Genomic DNA, 18,362 nt, shown 5'->3' with positions numbered 1-18,362 from the left:
TTGAACGACGAACCTTATTTTCCCTACTATGATATCCCGATTAATGGGACAAATTTTACGAAAAACCCATGGCTCAAAGCTGCAATGCCCAGCAACATTAGCAATATTCCCAAACATCACCCCGGGTGACACTAGTAATGGGCTTCATACATTGTACCTATGTGGAGAATCGAACTCGGCTCTTCTGCGTGGCGAGCGAACGCTTTATCCATTAAGCTTCCCCACCACGGGCTAACGAATGTAGTTTTCTGTCAAGATGACACGGAATAATTCAATAAAAATACCAACTAAATATTTACTTACACCAAGTTGCGGACCAATACTAGTTTTGTATCGTTGCATGAGCAGTAAAACGTGTTTATACAGTATGGTTTTGTTTACCATAGCATGTGTTGTGAATCTTTCGGAGGCTGGGACCCCATACCGCTATGTAAGCACTCATTATATAACATCCTGAAAATAATTACATGTCCGCAAAATATTGGATGAAAGCAAGTAGTGAAACGTTCGAATACTGCATGTAGCCGTCAAACCTAGAATAATATGTAGGACAGTTCTTGGTTTGAGTGAGTGAGTATGGTTTTACGCCGCTTTTAGCAATTCTCAAGCACTATCACAGCGGGGAACACCAGAAATGGCCTTTGGCTACGAGTGAGTGATTGAGTGAGAGTGAGTGTGTGTGTGTGTGTGTGTGTGTGTGTGTGTGTGAGTGAGAGAGAGAGAGAGAGAGAGAGAGAGAGAGAGAGAGAGAGAGAGAGAGAGAGAGAGAGAGAGAGAGAGAGAGAGAGAGAGAGAGAGGGAGAGAGAGAGAGAGAGAGAGAGAGAGAGAGAGAGAGAGACAGAGAGAGAGAGAGAGAGAGAGAGAGAGAGAGAGATATGGTTCATTCTTCACGTATGATTCATTATCCCCATATCGGCTGCGTACAGACAACATGGCTGCATGGACTGATGATGAGGTGATAAAACAGTTAAACAATTGGTGTCACCCTACCTAACTGTCCACTTACTTCTGATGCCGACTGTTTAACAAGCATTCTAGAAGTGGATGAGTCAATAAAGAAAAATACAGCTTTATGGATAACAACTTCTTATGTATTGTATAGAGCGACGGTTCGGTGTAGATTCTTTATAGCGGTGTAAGAATTGTCCCCGAAACATAGCTCTATACGATACATAAGAAGTTGTTATCCATAAAGTCGTACGCTTCAGGATAACAGTGTAAGAATCTACACCGAAACATCGCTCTGTATACAATACATAAGAAGTTGTTATCCATAAAGTTGTACGCTTCAGGATAACAGTGTAAGAATGTACACAGAAACATCGCTCTGTACAATACATAAGAAGTTGTTATCCATAAAGTTGTACGCTTCATTATTGACAACAGACACTAGCTGCAAGTAAATGGAAGAGTAAACTTACAAACGCAGATGCTGAACTCTAAAGCATTTAAAAAAGCATGCCCTATGCGCAGCGCTGAACTTATTCAGCGTTATGAAAGGCCATTCTCAAACTTCCTATAATCAGTCGCCAATTTGATTAATCTTACATATGACGGGTATGCACTTTACAACACGAGCCCTGATCGAGTGTTACTGCAACACTCTATTGGATCATTCAGCACAGCTGTGCTTTGTCCCAGTGTTGAAATCAACTCGGAGGAGAGCGAGCCTGCAAAATGTCGACCTACAAACTCATATATTTCGATGTTCGTGCTAAGGCCGAACTTGCACGTCTAATGTTTGCATACCAGGGCCAAGCATATGAAGATTCGAGATTTGCTATGGAAGAGTGGCCTGCGCTAAAACCCAGTAAGTCTGCGCGGTATAACGAGGTTGTAGAATCTTAAATTCTTCGGCAACGAATTGTGGTATTTTCGTCACATATCGATGAACATCTCGTTATGCTAGCAATATTATCCCTTTCTGTTCCTGTTATTTGTTTTAATTATGATTGTCATGTGAAGCAAAATACATGTGATCGGCATCACACGATGTCTGGATGAAAACTTGATCTGGGTCAATGGCGGGCGGAGGTAGTCTCGCCTCAGCGCCTCAGCTGTGCTAATGTGAGAGCGACGCTGGGGAAACTAATATCGAGTGGAATACAGCCTCGGGTAAACTGGGTCAGATGTTTAGGAAGCGTTATGTTTTTACTTACGCTTAATTGTGCCAGACAACCGTTGTGTGCTTTCAAAGTACAGTGGAAATACAACTGAAAATACCATCTGTATCGTAGATCCTGATCGTCAAATGCATTACGATGTCCTGTGTACGTAACTTACGTAGATCAGTACGATGTCCTGTGTACGTAACTTACGTAGATCAGTACTATGTCCTGTGTACGTAATTTACTTAGATCAGTACGATGTCCTGTGTACGTAACTTACGTAGATCAGTACGATGTCCTGTGTACGTAATTTACGTAGATCAGTACGATGTCCTGTGTACGTAACTTTACGTAGATCAGTACTATGTCCTGTGTACGTAATCTACGTAGATCAGTAGGATGTCCTCTGTACGTAATTTACGTCGATAAGTACTATGTCCTGTGTACGTAATTTATGTAGATCAGTACTATGTCCTGTGTACGTAATAATGTAGATCAGTACAATGTCCTTTGTACGTAATGTACGTAGATCTTTGTCATGTCCTGTGTACTTACTTTACGTAGATCAGTATTATGTCCTGTTAACGTAATTTATGTAGATCAGTACTATGTCCTCTGTACGTAATTTACGTGGATCAGTACTATGTCCTGTGTACGTAATGTACGTAGATCTTTGTCATGTCCTGTGTACGTAATTTACGTAGATCAGTGGTTTATCCATTGTGTAGACTACCTTATGTTGTATGGCAAAACTGTTCTTACTGATAACGAGGAGGTTGGTATTGCCAACTTCATTTACTCAATCTCTATCCTGGCGGTAAAGTTGATTTTACGTGAGTGAGTGAGTGAGTGAGTTTAGTTTATGCCGCACTCAGCAATATTCCAGCTATATGGCGGCGGTCTGTAAATAATCGAGTCTGGACCAGACAATCCAGTGATCAACAGCATAAGCATTGATCTGCGCATTTGGGAACCGATGACATGTGTCAACCAAGTCAGCGAGCCTGACAACCCGATCCCGTTAGTCGCCTCTTACGACAAGAATAGTCGCCTTTTGTGGCAAGCATGGGTTGCTGAAGATCTATTCTACCCCGGATCTTCACGGGTCGGTTGATTTTACGAATATTAGTAGCTCTAACTAAAGACTTTTATAATCTAAATTAATTAAGGCATTGATAACATAGGCGTTTATTGGTGAAGTTCAAAATATTTTGCAACGCCGGCTCAGCGGTCTGTAAATAAACATGTCTTGATCAGACAATCCAGTGACTAACAGCATGAGAATCGATTACTCAATTGGGACACGATAACATGTGTCAACCAAGTATCGTAGGCAGTTTGGATAATCTATAATATGACCATGCTGTCAATTGGAATTAATCAACACAACATGACCATTGTCAGTATAGCCACCACCATAGAGTCCTTAGCTGACTATAATCAAAGTTAGACAAAGGCTGGTTGGCCACCGAAGCATGACGATGAGGATGAGGTGTGGGATACTGCAGGCTGAGGACACATCTGTCGTAAATGCGACACGTGAGAGTCTGATCAGACCCTTAGGGATAAATTGAGAATGCTTTGTGTTAGTCGAGACTTGACCCTGAGACAGCGACTAGGCAGGTTGGCTGACCATCGCCTCCGACATGCCGCCTAGTCATTGTTGTAACATCATGTATATGTATACAAATTGAAACACGAATAAAAGTGTAGTGGACCCACTGATGGACTTCTGTCATTGAAGACACAGATATCCCTTAACAACCCGGGATACAAGTGAGCGAGCCTGACAACCCGATCCCATTAGTTGCTTCTTACAACAAGCATGGGCTGTTGATGACGGACTCATTTTTCAAGAGAGAAACAAGACAATGATGCATAAGACTAGAAGCAGAAATGGAATAAGCTTGATTACGAGACGTGCAATGTACTCATAATAAAAACAGCCGGAACATGTTTCAACACCCTAGCAACCTATTCTTGTAAGAACCGACTAAATGGTTCGGATGGTCAGACAAGTTAACAAGGTGTGTGTGTGTGTACATAGCTAGTCAAAGTTCAAAAGCTGATTATCAGCAGTGTTGCTTTTAAAACATACACTCTACAAATCTTCGGAAACGGGCGTCAAATGTCTTGCTGGTTCACGTTCAATCCTCTGAAAAATAAGGACTATGTTTTGCCATTTGATCTGATTTCGTTCATCACATTGACTCAAATACAAATATGTTCAAATGCAAAGTAAATCCCAAGTACGGGTTGCCTTGTCGTGGGAGGCACTGCGATGTACTGAACAGAGTTTCATCCCTTTGGGCATACCAGGAACCACATTCGTGACCAACTCGTGTTATTCCGGGACAAGCCGAATAGCGACTCGTGCCCCTCTGGAAGGATTTCATATTGGCGTATGAACATCAGAACTACTTTAAACAAGAACGATAACTCTATTCCTGTTTCATTCCAATGTTACTTAACATCACCGAAGTACTTGTACATTGTATTGCTGTTTTTCTTTTTACTTGTTTATTTTAAAGAATTAATTAAACCTCTTAATACACAACTAAAAGAAGGAGAAAGACATATTCTAATGTAATTATTACCAGCTGTTCACCTTATATTTCCAATTATGTTGATGTTCTAAATAGGGTTTAATAATCACAAATGGGAATTGTTTCATTGAATATGCCAATAAAAAAAAAAATTTCAGCTACATTAATTCCCAAAGCACATACTCAAGAATGACTTTAAAATATTCCTCAAACTAACCATTCGTATAATCTTGCTGTCATACTCCTGGTGGAATTGTAAATGAATTTCGCTGAAAAAATATGAATGACCCCCCAAAAAGTCAGACTAAAATATCCCAAGAGATGTGAAATATAACCCCAATGTTTAAGATTAAAGTTGATTAGTTACATACAAATATTATATTATTGTTTTGAAACTCGTAGCGATTAATGATTACATTTCCTAAAATTGTTGGAAGCGCACGTACAATCTCCATAACAAGCTCGCAAGCTCGTCAGAAATACACTCAGTTGGACCCATGAGAGCCGTTATGTCAACAAACGCACGTACGTGTATTTGAATCTCTCACCGTCAATCGCATGATTCTCATTAAAAACTTCATAATAGGCAGCAAAATCCTGTTAGCTACGTTTTTTGTACTTTTAATAGGACGATATATATTTTTCATGATTTTTTAAACAATGACATAATGCCATAAACGATATAAGTACTCGGGATTATTTTTATTAAAGCACAGCAGTCATTTCGCGCGTTCTGATCGGTTTGTCGTATTTTCGCGCATAACAAGCATCGATAGGGGGACGAGCTTCTTGGAGTTTACGGAAAGGGACGAGTGGTGACGAATGCAGGAACCTATGATGGTGGGTTCGAGTTCCGTTTCGCTCCGATTATGTGGCCGTGTTTTGGGGTTTCACCAAATTGGAAAAGTCTAAACCTGAACCATTTCGCACTTTTCCCCTACAGCAAATTTCCATACTGTGAAATAACTCGAATACTGTTCGAGGGGCGTTAAACCAAACTCACTCACTCACTCACCTCTATAACTGTGACTTGTATTTCCCAAATGAAAAGGACAATTAACTGCATGTTTAGTACTTTATAGCAACAGAAGAAATGTGTAAATATCCCTCAATGTCATTTCAATCCCCTCAAAGTCATTTCAATCCCAAATCTTGTTCAATTCCAATATGCTGGATCAATAATGTGTTATTGTGGTAAACACATGGTGTAAACGAACATCCAATGATTGTTTCAGAAATGCCCTTCGGACAGGTTCCAGTCTTAGAAGTTGACGGAAGGATGTTTTCCGAGAGCGTTGCCATAACTAACTATCTAGCCCGGAAGTTCGGTAAGTATGCAAAATCACGCATGCGCATGGATCAGTGACGGAATCCTGTCAGTGTGCTTTACGGTTTGTCGAAAATGTTATATCATCGATATTTGACGGCAACATGCACGTGGAAATAGGGCTAGTACCAGTCACAATTTTCTGCTCGGGTACCCCACCCCCTATTACCCTACCCTATGAAAAATGCGTTCATTTTATGCACAGGATAGAAGCAAGCTGAGTGAGGTCCAGAAGTCAATTAAAGCAAAAGTACAGCAGTGTAAACGGGACTTTAAGTGAGTGAATGAGTGAGTTTAGTTTTACGCCGCACTCAGCAATATTCCAGCTATATGGCGGCGATCTGTAAATAATCGAGTCTGGACCAGACAATCCAGTGATCAACAGCATAAGCATCGATCTGCGCAGTTGGGAACCGATGACATGTGTCAATTACGCCAGCGAGCCTGACCACCCGATCCCGTTAGTCGCCTCTTACAACAAGCATAATCGCCTTTTGTGGCAAGCATGTGTTGCTGAAGACCTATTCTACCAGGGATCTTCACGGGTTACGGGATTTTTAAGGCAAAGTGGAGAGAGAATTCAAACGAAATAACACCCACCAGGCATGGGAAGGTCTTGAAACCATCATTGGGACAGAGACTAGAACACAACTTAGAGCTGTTGGAGAGGAATTAACATTTGCGCAGGAGCTGAACACCTTTTATTCACGCTTTGACCTCCATGATTTTTCTGATGTTACTGACAGACTGTTATCCAATCTAACTGATACTGAGAATAATCTTACTCTGACTGAAGAGGACGTAAAATTCAGATTTGGACAACTAAACATCCGTAAATCGTCTGGCCCCGATGGCTTAAGTGGTATGGTTTTAAAAGATTGTAAGGAACAACTCGCTTTTATTTTCAATAAACTTGTTCAACTTTCACTGGATAAACAAGTCATACCATCAGCCTGGACACTATCTGAAATCACACCAGTACAAAAGAAGCCGAAGCCTTCCGTAAACAATGACATCAGACCTGTAGCTCTTACGTCAGTCGTGATGAAGTGTTTTGAGAGCATTGTTCTCTGCATGCTCTCCAATCAAGTGAAGGAGTGAGTGAGTGAGTGAGTGAGTTTAGTTTTACGCCGCACTCAGCAATATCCCAGCTATATTCCGGCGGTCTGTAAATAATCGAGTTTGGACCAGACAATCTAGTGATCAACAGCATGAGCATCGATCTACGCAATTGGGAACCGATGACATGTGTCAACCAAGTCAGCGAGCCTGACCACCCGATCCCGTTAGTCGCCTCTTACGACAAGCATGGGTTACTGAAGGCCAATATTCTAACCCGGACCTTCGCGGGTTCAAGTGAAGGACAAGCTGGACCCTCTACAATTTGCCTACAGAGCCAAGCGAGGTGTTGAAGACGCTACGATCTCTTTGCTGCGCAACATCTACCAACACCTTGAGAAAGCTGGAGCGTATGCACGCATTCTGTTCGTGGCCTTCTCCTCCGCCTTCAATACTATCCAGCCTCGCATCCTCCTCCAGAAACTAACTGACCTTCACGTAAGCCCTCAACTCATACGATGGATAGCATCATTCCTGACCAACAGAAGACAGTATGTGAACGTCAACAACGCTACATCTGAGGCGACCGTCACTAATACAGGCGCCCCCCCAGGGATGTGTACTGTCTCCTATGCTCTTTACTCTCTACACCAATGACTGTGTCAGCTCCCACTACAACTGTGATAGGGTAAAGTTTGCCGATGATACAGCAATTAGCAGTCTCCTGTTCGACAACGAGAATTCCTACAAAGAGGAAGTATTAGCCTTCACGGCGTGGTGTGAAGCCAGTGTTCTCGAACTAGTTATATTAAACTAAAGAGCTCATCATTGACTTTCGCATGAAACGATCACCAAATCACGTGCACACCTCTAACTATCCAGGGTCAAGAAATAGAAGTAGTGGAGAAGTACAAGTATCTAGGGACTATTATTGACAATAAACTTTCCTTCTCACAGAATACCGATGATATGTACAAAAAAATGCCAGTCCCGTCTACACTTCTTGCGAAAACTCCGTTCATTCTAAATAGACTCTACCATTATGAAACTGTTCTACAAATCATGTATTCAATCTATTTTAACTTTCTCAATACAGTGCTGGTATGGACCCTTAACGCTCCAGAACAAGAACAAGCTGAATAGTGTTGTGAGAGTTGCAGGGAAAATAGCATTTTGTGATTTTGGAATTTTAGAAACTCTATACATTTCAACCGTTTCTGATCTTACCTCAAGAATTTTAAAGGACCCATCTCATGCTTCAAACTCTTGTTATAAGCTTTTACCTTCCGTTCGCAGATATCTTATCCCCAATGTTAAATCTAAGAGAGCAAAACAATCTTTTATTCCTGTTAGTATGTCTCTTTTAAACCAATCTTAAATATTATGTTATCTGTTGTGCTTGGCTCGTAGTTATTATTATAGCTTTTGTGCTTAACTTTTAGGGAGTCTACATGTGCTATTGCTTTGGATGTCTTCAATATTATTGTTTATGTTTGTATGTCTGTAAATGTCATTTACCTCTGATGTACATTGGGTTCCCTCTTGGGTAATAAAGTATTGTCTATCTTATCTTATCTTACCCTACCCAGATACCCGATAAGTTAATTCCTGACATCAAATGTGTAAGAAATGGCAATATATATTCTTCAGCTCGGAGGCTAAAATTTCGAGTTTTTCAATACCTTAATCAAAACAGCCGACTGTAAATAAGGTCTAAATCTTCAAAGACAATTCAACCTTTAAATCATAAAAGAACAACATATTACATTGTTTAATCTATTAGTCACATGATCATAACGGGTTCGGGTACTGAGATGGGTACCCGGGTCCAACTCATTACCCACACGACCCGAGTATCCGGGTTACCCGCCCCAGCCCTACGAGGAAAGTGCATCTCTTCGGTCTATCCTACATGAAATGCACACGCCGTCATTTTTAATAACTGGAATACAAATCAACGCGGTGTTAAACCCATCACCCTCCCCGCCATCAACAAAGCACTACTAATTGTATTTTACTCCATCCGTACAGATCCTAGTTAGAATTGATCTTCAGTAACCTATGCTTCTCCTAAAAGGCAACTAACGGGATCAGGTGGTCAGGATCGCTGACTTGGTTGACACATGCCATTGTTCCCGATTACGTAGATCGCTGCTTATGTTGTTGATCACAGGATTGTCTGATCCAGAGTCGCTTATTTACAGACCGCCGCCATATAGCTGGAATATTGCTGAGTGTGGGGTTAAACAGCAAACACAACTAAAAACAAAACAAAATTTCCTTCATCGGATTTTTTATATATACTAGCCACATATAGAAACTGTGCATTGTCAAAATATTATCCCAGTTGATAAGTACGATAACAATGTCAAAGGTACATATAAACTTTAATGGAGGGATCATGAGACCATAACAAGTCGGGAGAATTTCAATTGAAAAGTCAATCACAATGACGTCACGAGTCCACAAGCGGGACAGGGTTCAAACGACCATGTCACAAGCTCAAGAACGGGTATGTCCACATCGGCATTGAGAACAGCAGTGCATCGACGACGCATAGAGCCTATCAAACGTGCAAGGAAGGCTTGTGGGATGTCACGCCAGATTCTCTCAAGTTCTGTTGCAAGGTCAATGACGTTATCTGGCGGATGAGGAAGACGGCGTAGACGTCGATCCATCTCGTCCCAAACATGCTCTATCGGGGAGAGATCCGGTGAATTTGCAGGCCAAGGCAGTAAGTCAACGTTGTGGTGTTGCAAGAAATCAATAGCAACCCTTGCCGCATGAGGGCGGGCATTGTCCTGTTGGAATGTTAACCCAGGGCCATGACGTTGCAGAAAAGGAATTGCCACAGGTCGAAGAATCTGATCCCTGTAGCCCACACCAGTTAAGTTGCCCTGAACAATCACCAAAGGAGTTCTTTGGCGTGCTGTTATTCCACCCCAAATCATCACGGAACCACCACCAAAGCGATTCCTCTCCAAGACACAGGCCTGTGCATAACGTTCTCCCACGCGTCTATAGGCACGTTGACGTCCATCACTATGGGAAATGTTAAACCTGGACTCATCTGTAAAAACAACGTTTCTCCACCAAAACAAGGATCCGCGGACATGATTTCGGCACCACATTCGGCGATGACGTTGTGTCAGGATAGGCCGTATGGCGGGACGTCGTGGTCTGATCCCGTGATGACGTAAACGTTGTCGAACCGTGTTGGGGTGGATACGGCGAAGTCCTGGGATGGTTCGGGCAGTCATCACTGCAGTCTGAAACCTGTGGCGAAGATGGGTCACCCTTATCCATATGTCCTGTCTTGGCGTTGTTACACGTGGACGTCCAGAACGTGGCCGATCGATGACGTCATTTGTGTTCTGGTAGCGTCTCACCAGTGCAGAAATGGTGTTCCGGTGGCAGTGGAAATGTGCAGCCACTTGTCGTTGAGACATTCCCCCACGGACCATCCCAATGGCCTCATGACGTTGTGCAGACGTGAGCCTTGGCATGCTATGCGTTTCAATAGCCGTTTAATTTTTGAACGATCGCAAGGGCAGGGGTTGAGCTTTCCAAAGTGACAGTATTGTGTGGCATTCATTTGCTCTGTTTCTCTTTCCCGGAATGCACGTGCAACAACGTATTGCACGTCTCAAGGACGAACCCACTGACGTCACGGAACGTGGAACGTGCATGCATGTTGGATACATGTCACTAATCTCTGAGTTTGAATCCTTATGTGTCTACACAGGTTTGATAAATTTAGATTTTAAATTTTTGTATGCACAGTTTCTTTATGTGCCTAGTATGTAAAGATTTTAAAATGCCATGAGAGATCACGCTGATGTCTGTCCATGAGCATTGTTGAACATCCTCTGAGGCCATAATTTGAATTTGAACCACGCCTCCTTTGTTTTAAGTGTGAATTAACTAACTGAAATATGCGGCGTTAAACAGCAAACAAACAAGTGTGTATTTCACTCCAGGGCTGTACGGAAGTACCGAATTCGAGACTGTCGAGGTGGACCAAGTGGTGGGCATCACCCAGGACATGTGGAAGGTCATCGTAGACTGGGTACACGAAAATGAAGAATCGAGAAAGGTTTGTTGTTAAAGTAGCCACATCTCCAGATGAGGGGGAACAGGACAGACCCTCCAGGCTAGATATGATGGCTGCTGACTTCTTTCTTAACTGGTCACTAAAATACAAATGCTGCAAAATAGATTCAGGACATTAAAGATGATCGGATTGCGGAATCGTTGAATAGCTAACTGCATTGTACTTGTTAATTTGTCAGTGATTTGTCTAGTCCAGAATCGTTTACTCGCAGGATGCCTCAATGCAGCTGAAAACTTATCCGACTATGGATCAAGAGGTTAAGTGAGCAGGCTCGGTGACTAGCTGTTTGCATTTTGTCTTGCCCTGAAGCTGTAGGCGATGAACTCGTCACTGATTTATCTAGTCCAGAATCGTTTAGGGTACCTGCAGCTATACGATTCTGGAATAGATAAATCAGTGACGTGTTCAGGTAAAAATGAAAAGTTCATGGACTACGGTTCAAGAGAATTGAGTGACTAGGCTCGGTGACTAGCTGATTGCATTTCGTCTTGCCCTAGTGAGGTGGATCTTAACTCAATCACTGATTTGCCCGGCCCTGATTCCTTGAAGGCACAATGTCATACCACATTTCTCTAAAAATGCACAATGTTTTTCTTGCAATAATACTATCAGCCCTTAGGGAAGCTACAATATAATTTATTCTTCGCCTCCCCCCCCCAAAAAAATAAATAAATAAAAATAAATATATATATTTAGATTACACTATTGAATTAGAAAGTTCGAATGAATTAATGCAACGTTGCATTAAATCGACTCTCGCGCCCTCTAACGGTCGAACATTATTTCAAGCGAACCCCATAGAGTTATGTCCCTTGGGACGCTCTTTACAAATATCGCATAAGGCAACTTGTGACTGAGGCCAGTTCGGCAGACACCGAAACACCGCAATCGTTTACATGCCATATATGGCAAGTGTTATCTGTTTGGAAGCTGTTCGCCTCGAAGTTTCAAATATCGATTTTAGGCAAGCCGTAAGGGATAATAAGTCTTTTATTGCATCAATAGGAAGCTAAAGTGAGTACCAGTACCCCCAACATATAACATATAGGCCAAAATATTGTCGAAAATGTGTGACATTGTGCCTTTAACGTACAGGGCACAGCAATGCCACGTTAGCTAACTAACAATCTCGAGGATCGAGTGACCAGGCTTGGCGATAAGCGTGTTGCGCTTTACTCTGATCATGACTAGTTGATTCTTTTTGATCTGGTAATAAGCGGCCCTGACCCAATTGCGTGTGGAACATGAGCGTTAAGCAAGAGCTGTGTTTATAAGGTAATTAAGATGTCTAGAACACTATAGGTTATCACTATAGGTACCTGGATTAGAATAGGTCCTCATCACTCCACTGATTGTCACTGTAAGTTGGGACTCTGGCAGTAGGGTAACCGAATGGTTAAAGCGTTCGCTCGTCACACTTAAGATCCTCGTTCGATTCCCCACATTGGTACAATGTGTGAAGCCCATATCTGGTGTCCGCCGCCGTAATATTGTTAAAAGCGGCGTAAAACCATACTCAGTTGTAACTTGCGTCTACACTGGATTGGCATGGGATTATTTGGGGAGACAAGGAATTTGTGTGATTCATATTTGTTTATCTGGAATTTTTAAATATGTTCTTTTTTCTCAGGTTTTGGACCGCTATTATAACTTCCCAGTCACCATCTGCCGAGACTGCCTGATACAATGGTGATCGGACGTTGCTGTCAATATTAAGTTATTCTTTGGTTGACCGAGACTCGACGATTTCCGACCGCCTTCATATAGCTTGAATATTGCTGAATATTGCTGACATCGGCGTAAACCAACACTCAACTGACATGGTTGTCTGTTGCAGGCTGACTTGCAGAAAGAAAATGAGGAGAAAAATTTCCCAAAGCATCTGGCTTCCTTGGAAAAGATTCTGAAAAACAATGGCACTGGCTTTTATGTTGGTAATCAGGTAAGTTTGTCCAAAAACATTACAGCGTATAATCTCCCTTTTCAATAATGAGTGGTTCAACTGACGAACAATATTTTTTATGTAAAGTTGGTAATTTCGGGAATATATAAATTACAGACTATAGCCATGCTATAACCCAGCAACCCCTAATTCCCTTCAACGTTCACTAAAACCCATCGTCATCTCTAATTGTAAATGAATTCCTCAATCAACTCCACATTTCCAAAATGATGCAAAATGCCGTTTTAACCTCTTGTCTTTGCTCACACCCTTATGCCTTGAGACAAGGTAATAAAAATAACATTATTCAACGTCTTAAGGTATATCGCTTCCAGGATCAAACCAGCGACCTGTTGCTCTGGAGTAAACGCTTTAACTACTTGACCACGAAGGTGGTTTAAATTAAACATGAGGATGTGGTGCAGATATGTCGACCACAATGGTGGTCTGATTAACGTGACCAAGGATCCCCATTTTGCTGATTCCGGATCCTGGAACCAACGTTCATAGCATACTGGTACACCTTCTTGACTCGACTCTGCCGTGGGGTAGCCTAGTGGTTACAGCGTTTGTTCGTGACGCCGAAGGCCCGAGTTCTATTGCAACATGGGTGTAATGTGTGAAACCAATTTCTCGTATCGCCAACCGTGATAGTACTGTATATAGATACACATGGTGTCAAACTCGACTCACTTATTTACGACTCAGCAGCGTCCGAGTCTTTTCCTGGAAGGGCTTGTATGGTAGCAGCATTGGTCACTCATAAAACATTATGCGTACGGCGTGGCTTATAAATGCTGATTGACTGGTTGAAAAGGTGTACTGGACGATTGTTGATCAACCTTTGCCTTATCCATTGACATAATGTCAGACAAGGGAACAGCGGTTCATGACAGGTGTGAATCGTCTCTGCCATACTGATGTTTCTCTCTTAAAGCTTTTCCTTGGTTTACTATTTGTTTCAGCTATCGTATGCTGATCTGGCGGCCTTCGACGCAATGGACATACAGGTACCCGACGCTGTAGTCGATCAGTTTCCCCTGGTCAAAGCCAACAGGGAGCGAGTGAGGACAAACGACAAACTCAAAGATTACATCGCGTCACGCAAAGAGGCAACTCTCTGAATCCGTGATACTTTTGTCAGATATTTCACTTGCCAACTGAAATTCGTTTATCGTGAAATGTTGTCTTGTTTAATTACGCTTTACATCTTCTGATTAAAATGCTGTAATGGTTTTATATATAGTTATTTTGTATGTTATTAGCGGGATTCAGCGTTAAAATGTAGAGGTCCTAGCAACCCTTGTTGTTCGTAAGAAGCGTCAGAATATTTGGGTGGTTTATTAATTTAAATAAGTGAATTGGTTTAACGCAGTTTTTAACAATATTCCATGATGATATCAGGCCACTATACCCGGAAGGCATTGATCGTTCATCACAATATCAATCACTGGATTATCCGGTCTAACTTCACTTCACACAGCCGGAATCTAGCTGAGTGAAACGTTACGCTACCAATGCATAAACAAAGTAACGAAGGAAAAGCTAATCTGTTGTGAGATTGCCCTGTCCGTTAGTTAACATTTAACTCTAAGCTCATCTGACTGAAAGGTGTCCCATATGCGGATCCAGGAATTTCAAAAGGGGGGGGGAGAGGGTGGGGTTCCGAGCAACTTGAACCCTACCTTGGCTCCGCCAAATGCCAAGCATTAACTTCAGTGTGGTCTTTGGTCATTTTCCATCCCCCCCTCCCCTCTGGACTCGCCAATGCTGTCAATCAACTGTTAAACATGTTCATGTGATTTTTAAACATGTTCATGTGTGTTTTAAAGGATATGCTTTTGCCAATCATTCTTTATTTGAAACATTAAAGCAAATACTTCCAAATCGTTGTTATGTTACTCTTATATTAAGTATTACTGTTGTCGAATGAGAAAATCTATGGAGCTGAAACTTGATATGTAAGTACATGAACACTCACAGTTGCTTCTCCAACTCGTGAAGGTCCGGGTCCAAATTGGTCTTCAGTAACCCATGCTTGTCGTAAGAGGTGACTAACGGGATCGGGTGGTCAGGCTATATGATTTGGTCGATACATGTTATCGTATCCCAATTGCGCATCCATGCTCATGCTGTTGATCATTGGATTGTCTGGCCCAGACTCGATTATTTACTGACCGCCGCCATATAGCTGTAATATTGCTGAGCGCGGGGTTAAACCAACCGACCGACCAACAAGGTGTCCGTCAACAGCTGAAAACAATCCTGCTGGCAATATCCTCACAGCGAAGTTCTCTATAATGGCATGGTAACGAATTTGTCAAGCGCTGAGACGGAGTTGAGACTGTGGACATCACTTTATGTTCCGAGCAGTGGTGGGAGTATAACCACAGACTAAATATTTTATGAATGCTTCGTTTATCTGCTGCAACGTACAATAATCGGAAATGATGAGTGAGTGAGTTATAGTTTTACTCCGCTCTTAGCAATACGCCAGCAATATCACGGCGGGCACACCAGAAATGGGCTTCACACATTGTGCCCATGTGGGGAATCGAACCCGGGTCTTCAGCGTGACGAGCGAACGCTTTAACCACAAGGCTACCCCACTACCCCATCAGACACTACACCGCAGAAGCAAACTTTCGAGCTAGTCACGCCGAGAACCAGATGGTGAAAATGTTCAACATGCCCATGTCAAGGACATTCATGAAAATATGATATTAAAGACTACATTAATGATCAGTCATACGTCACTGGGGAAAACTATTTTGTTTAAAATCTATATATTGTGATAAACACATTTATTTTAAACACCACTGTTATAATATAACGGTTATAAACTAAAGATGTTTTAAACCTCAAAACGCGTACATTGTATACTGAACGTCCTTAAAATAGGTATACTGGAATAGCTCTTCGACAGGTGATACCGATATGGTTTATGATCGGCAGAACAATGCATAGCTTGTTAGTGGTTTATTTATCCCGGTTTGACTGCCAAGACTGATCAATATTTTATATCTGCCTTATAACTGGCTCACAATATGTATATGGGATTGTTTGCTCAGAATGAGGTTTGGCTCCGTATCATGTGATTAATTGGATCAACACTATGACACTATTCAAATCTTGTTACTGATGCCAACATTCCACAATCAAGAAAATGTTTCCAATATCTTGTTAGAGCAGTGTTAATAAGCACCATTAAGCATTCACCTGACACCCAGCCTTCCACAACTAATTATAGCAAACCCCGGGTTAGAAGAAAAATGTGCATTAAGAAGAGGCGACTGACGGGTGGTCAGACTCACTGACCATTCAGAGAGCATTGATATTGATTCATGTATGTTAAGTTACATGTATAATCATTTTTTGCAAATGATATTGATACATCACAAACATAAAGGTAATTTTGAAAAAAAGCGAATAGTTGAATATTCCCTGTTCGTATTCCTTACGAATTCACGTAATTGTTTACGTAATTGTTGCCGTTATTGTTTACGTAATTGTCCACGTCACTGTTTACGTAATTGTCCACGTTATTGCTTGTGCAATTGTTCACGTTATTGTTTACGTAATTGTTCACGTTATTGTTTATACGATTGTTCATGTCATTGTTCACGTTATTGTTACGTAATTGTCCACGTCACTGTTTACGTAATTATTCACGTTATTGTTATGCAATTGTTCACGTTAATGTTTACGTAATTGTTCACGTTATTGTTTATACGATTGTTCATGTAATTTTTCACGTATTGTTTACGTAATTGTCCACGTCACTGTTTACGTAATTGTGCACGTTATTGTTTATGCAATTGTTCACGTTATTGCTATATGATTGTTCACGTAATTGTTCACGATATTGTTTAGGTGATTGTTCACGTTACTGTTTACGTAATTATTCACGTTATTGTTATGGAATTGTTCACTTAATTGTTCACGTTATTGTTTACGTGATTGTTAACGTTATTGTTTACGTGATTGTTAACGTTATTGTTTATGCAAAGTAAAAGTCCAATGGAGAGATGTATATATATATATATATGTTCATATTTCATACGTGTTTCTGTGATAATTGGCAACATAAGTAATTGATAGAATATGTGTCTCGTTTTGTAAAAATGCCCTTTGGCCAGGTTCCTGTTTTTGAATTTGACCGAAAGCGGTTTACAAAAGGTGGAGCTATAAATATGAATGCTGACCAGACAGTTTGGTTAGGTGGCCAATTAATTTCTGGTCAAAGAGAACATCACTCATTACTTCAGAGACAAGACAATGTACAACAGGGAGTACAGGAACTAAATAACATCAACTACTCGAGATAAAGCAGCCTGTATTTGCCTATATGTTATAGACTTCAAAACTAGCATTGCAATTTAATTTATTTGAATTGGGTAGGATTATAGACAGCAAGACTGAACGATGAACACACTATATCATTTAGAAATGTAGCATATATCATTTACAAATGTAGCATATGTAATATCTTGGGAAAACACATCCTCAGTAATGTACCGACTCTCACGCGGGAATCGAACGCACACTATAGACTAAACCAATTTATAAGTGTGAGTCCCCCCTAATAAGACACCGATTGCTCAAAGCAAAGACCAAACACGAGTATATTTAGTGTGTAGTCGTTGTTCGAGATATTAAGTGTCTTTGTCACAAAGGCAGCCACGTGCACTTCATTGCCGTCCACATCTGTCTAGTCTTACCAGTAACCCTCATCATCGACATCTTACCAATGACCCCCATCATCAACATCAGCGATACTTCATCCACATAATGACATCTATTCGTTACTTGATCCTCCTCTTGGTAATTATTAGAAGAAACGTGTCCATGTGTACCGGAACCCAGTCATTATGCCGCTAAGGATCTGCTGACGAAGTATGACCAGACTTTCACGTTATTCATATGTAAATCTATACAGGGGTGTGGGTGTTCCAGAAAACTCTCACGTCTCATTTGGTGAGCCAACATCAGAACTCTGAGATCGAATATGTAAGTCAGAAAAAACATATGTTAAACTCTTTGCTCCATGAACGATTATGTAGTTACAATGTATGTTGAAAACCTTATGCAATCCATTAACGAATATATCACCAAAATATATGTAAAAACCTTAGTTCCATTAACGATTATGTCGTTAAAATGAATGTTGGAAGCTTTATGTATCTCATTAACGAATACGTCACTGAAATATATGTAATTTGTTTTAGCTCCATTAACGATTATGTCGTTAAAACGTATTTTTAA

At 41.2% G+C, this 18,362-nt stretch overlaps 1 protein-coding gene across 1 annotated transcript; it reads left to right on the top strand.

Annotated features, from left to right (window-relative positions):
* Window positions 1-1,587: 1,587 nt before the first annotated feature.
* On the top strand, window positions 1,588-14,334 carry LOC124283241 (probable glutathione S-transferase 6). Its single transcript, XM_046719272.1, has 5 exons — window positions 1,588-1,811; window positions 5,891-5,983; window positions 11,022-11,137; window positions 12,993-13,097; window positions 14,063-14,334. Exons 1-5 carry the CDS (start codon window positions 1,679-1,681, stop codon window positions 14,219-14,221), a joined length of 606 nt encoding a protein of 201 aa, XP_046575228.1. The 5' UTR covers window positions 1,588-1,678; the 3' UTR covers window positions 14,222-14,334.
* The last annotated feature ends 4,028 nt before the right edge of the window (window positions 14,335-18,362 follow it).

Source organism: Haliotis rubra, unplaced genomic scaffold, assembly GCF_003918875.1.
Source record: "Haliotis rubra isolate DU_JTF1 unplaced genomic scaffold, ASM391887v1 Scf311, whole genome shotgun sequence".
In the NCBI taxonomy this organism is placed as follows: domain Eukaryota; kingdom Metazoa; phylum Mollusca; class Gastropoda; order Lepetellida; family Haliotidae; genus Haliotis; species Haliotis rubra.
This window is presented reverse-complemented; position numbering and strand designations above follow the sequence as displayed.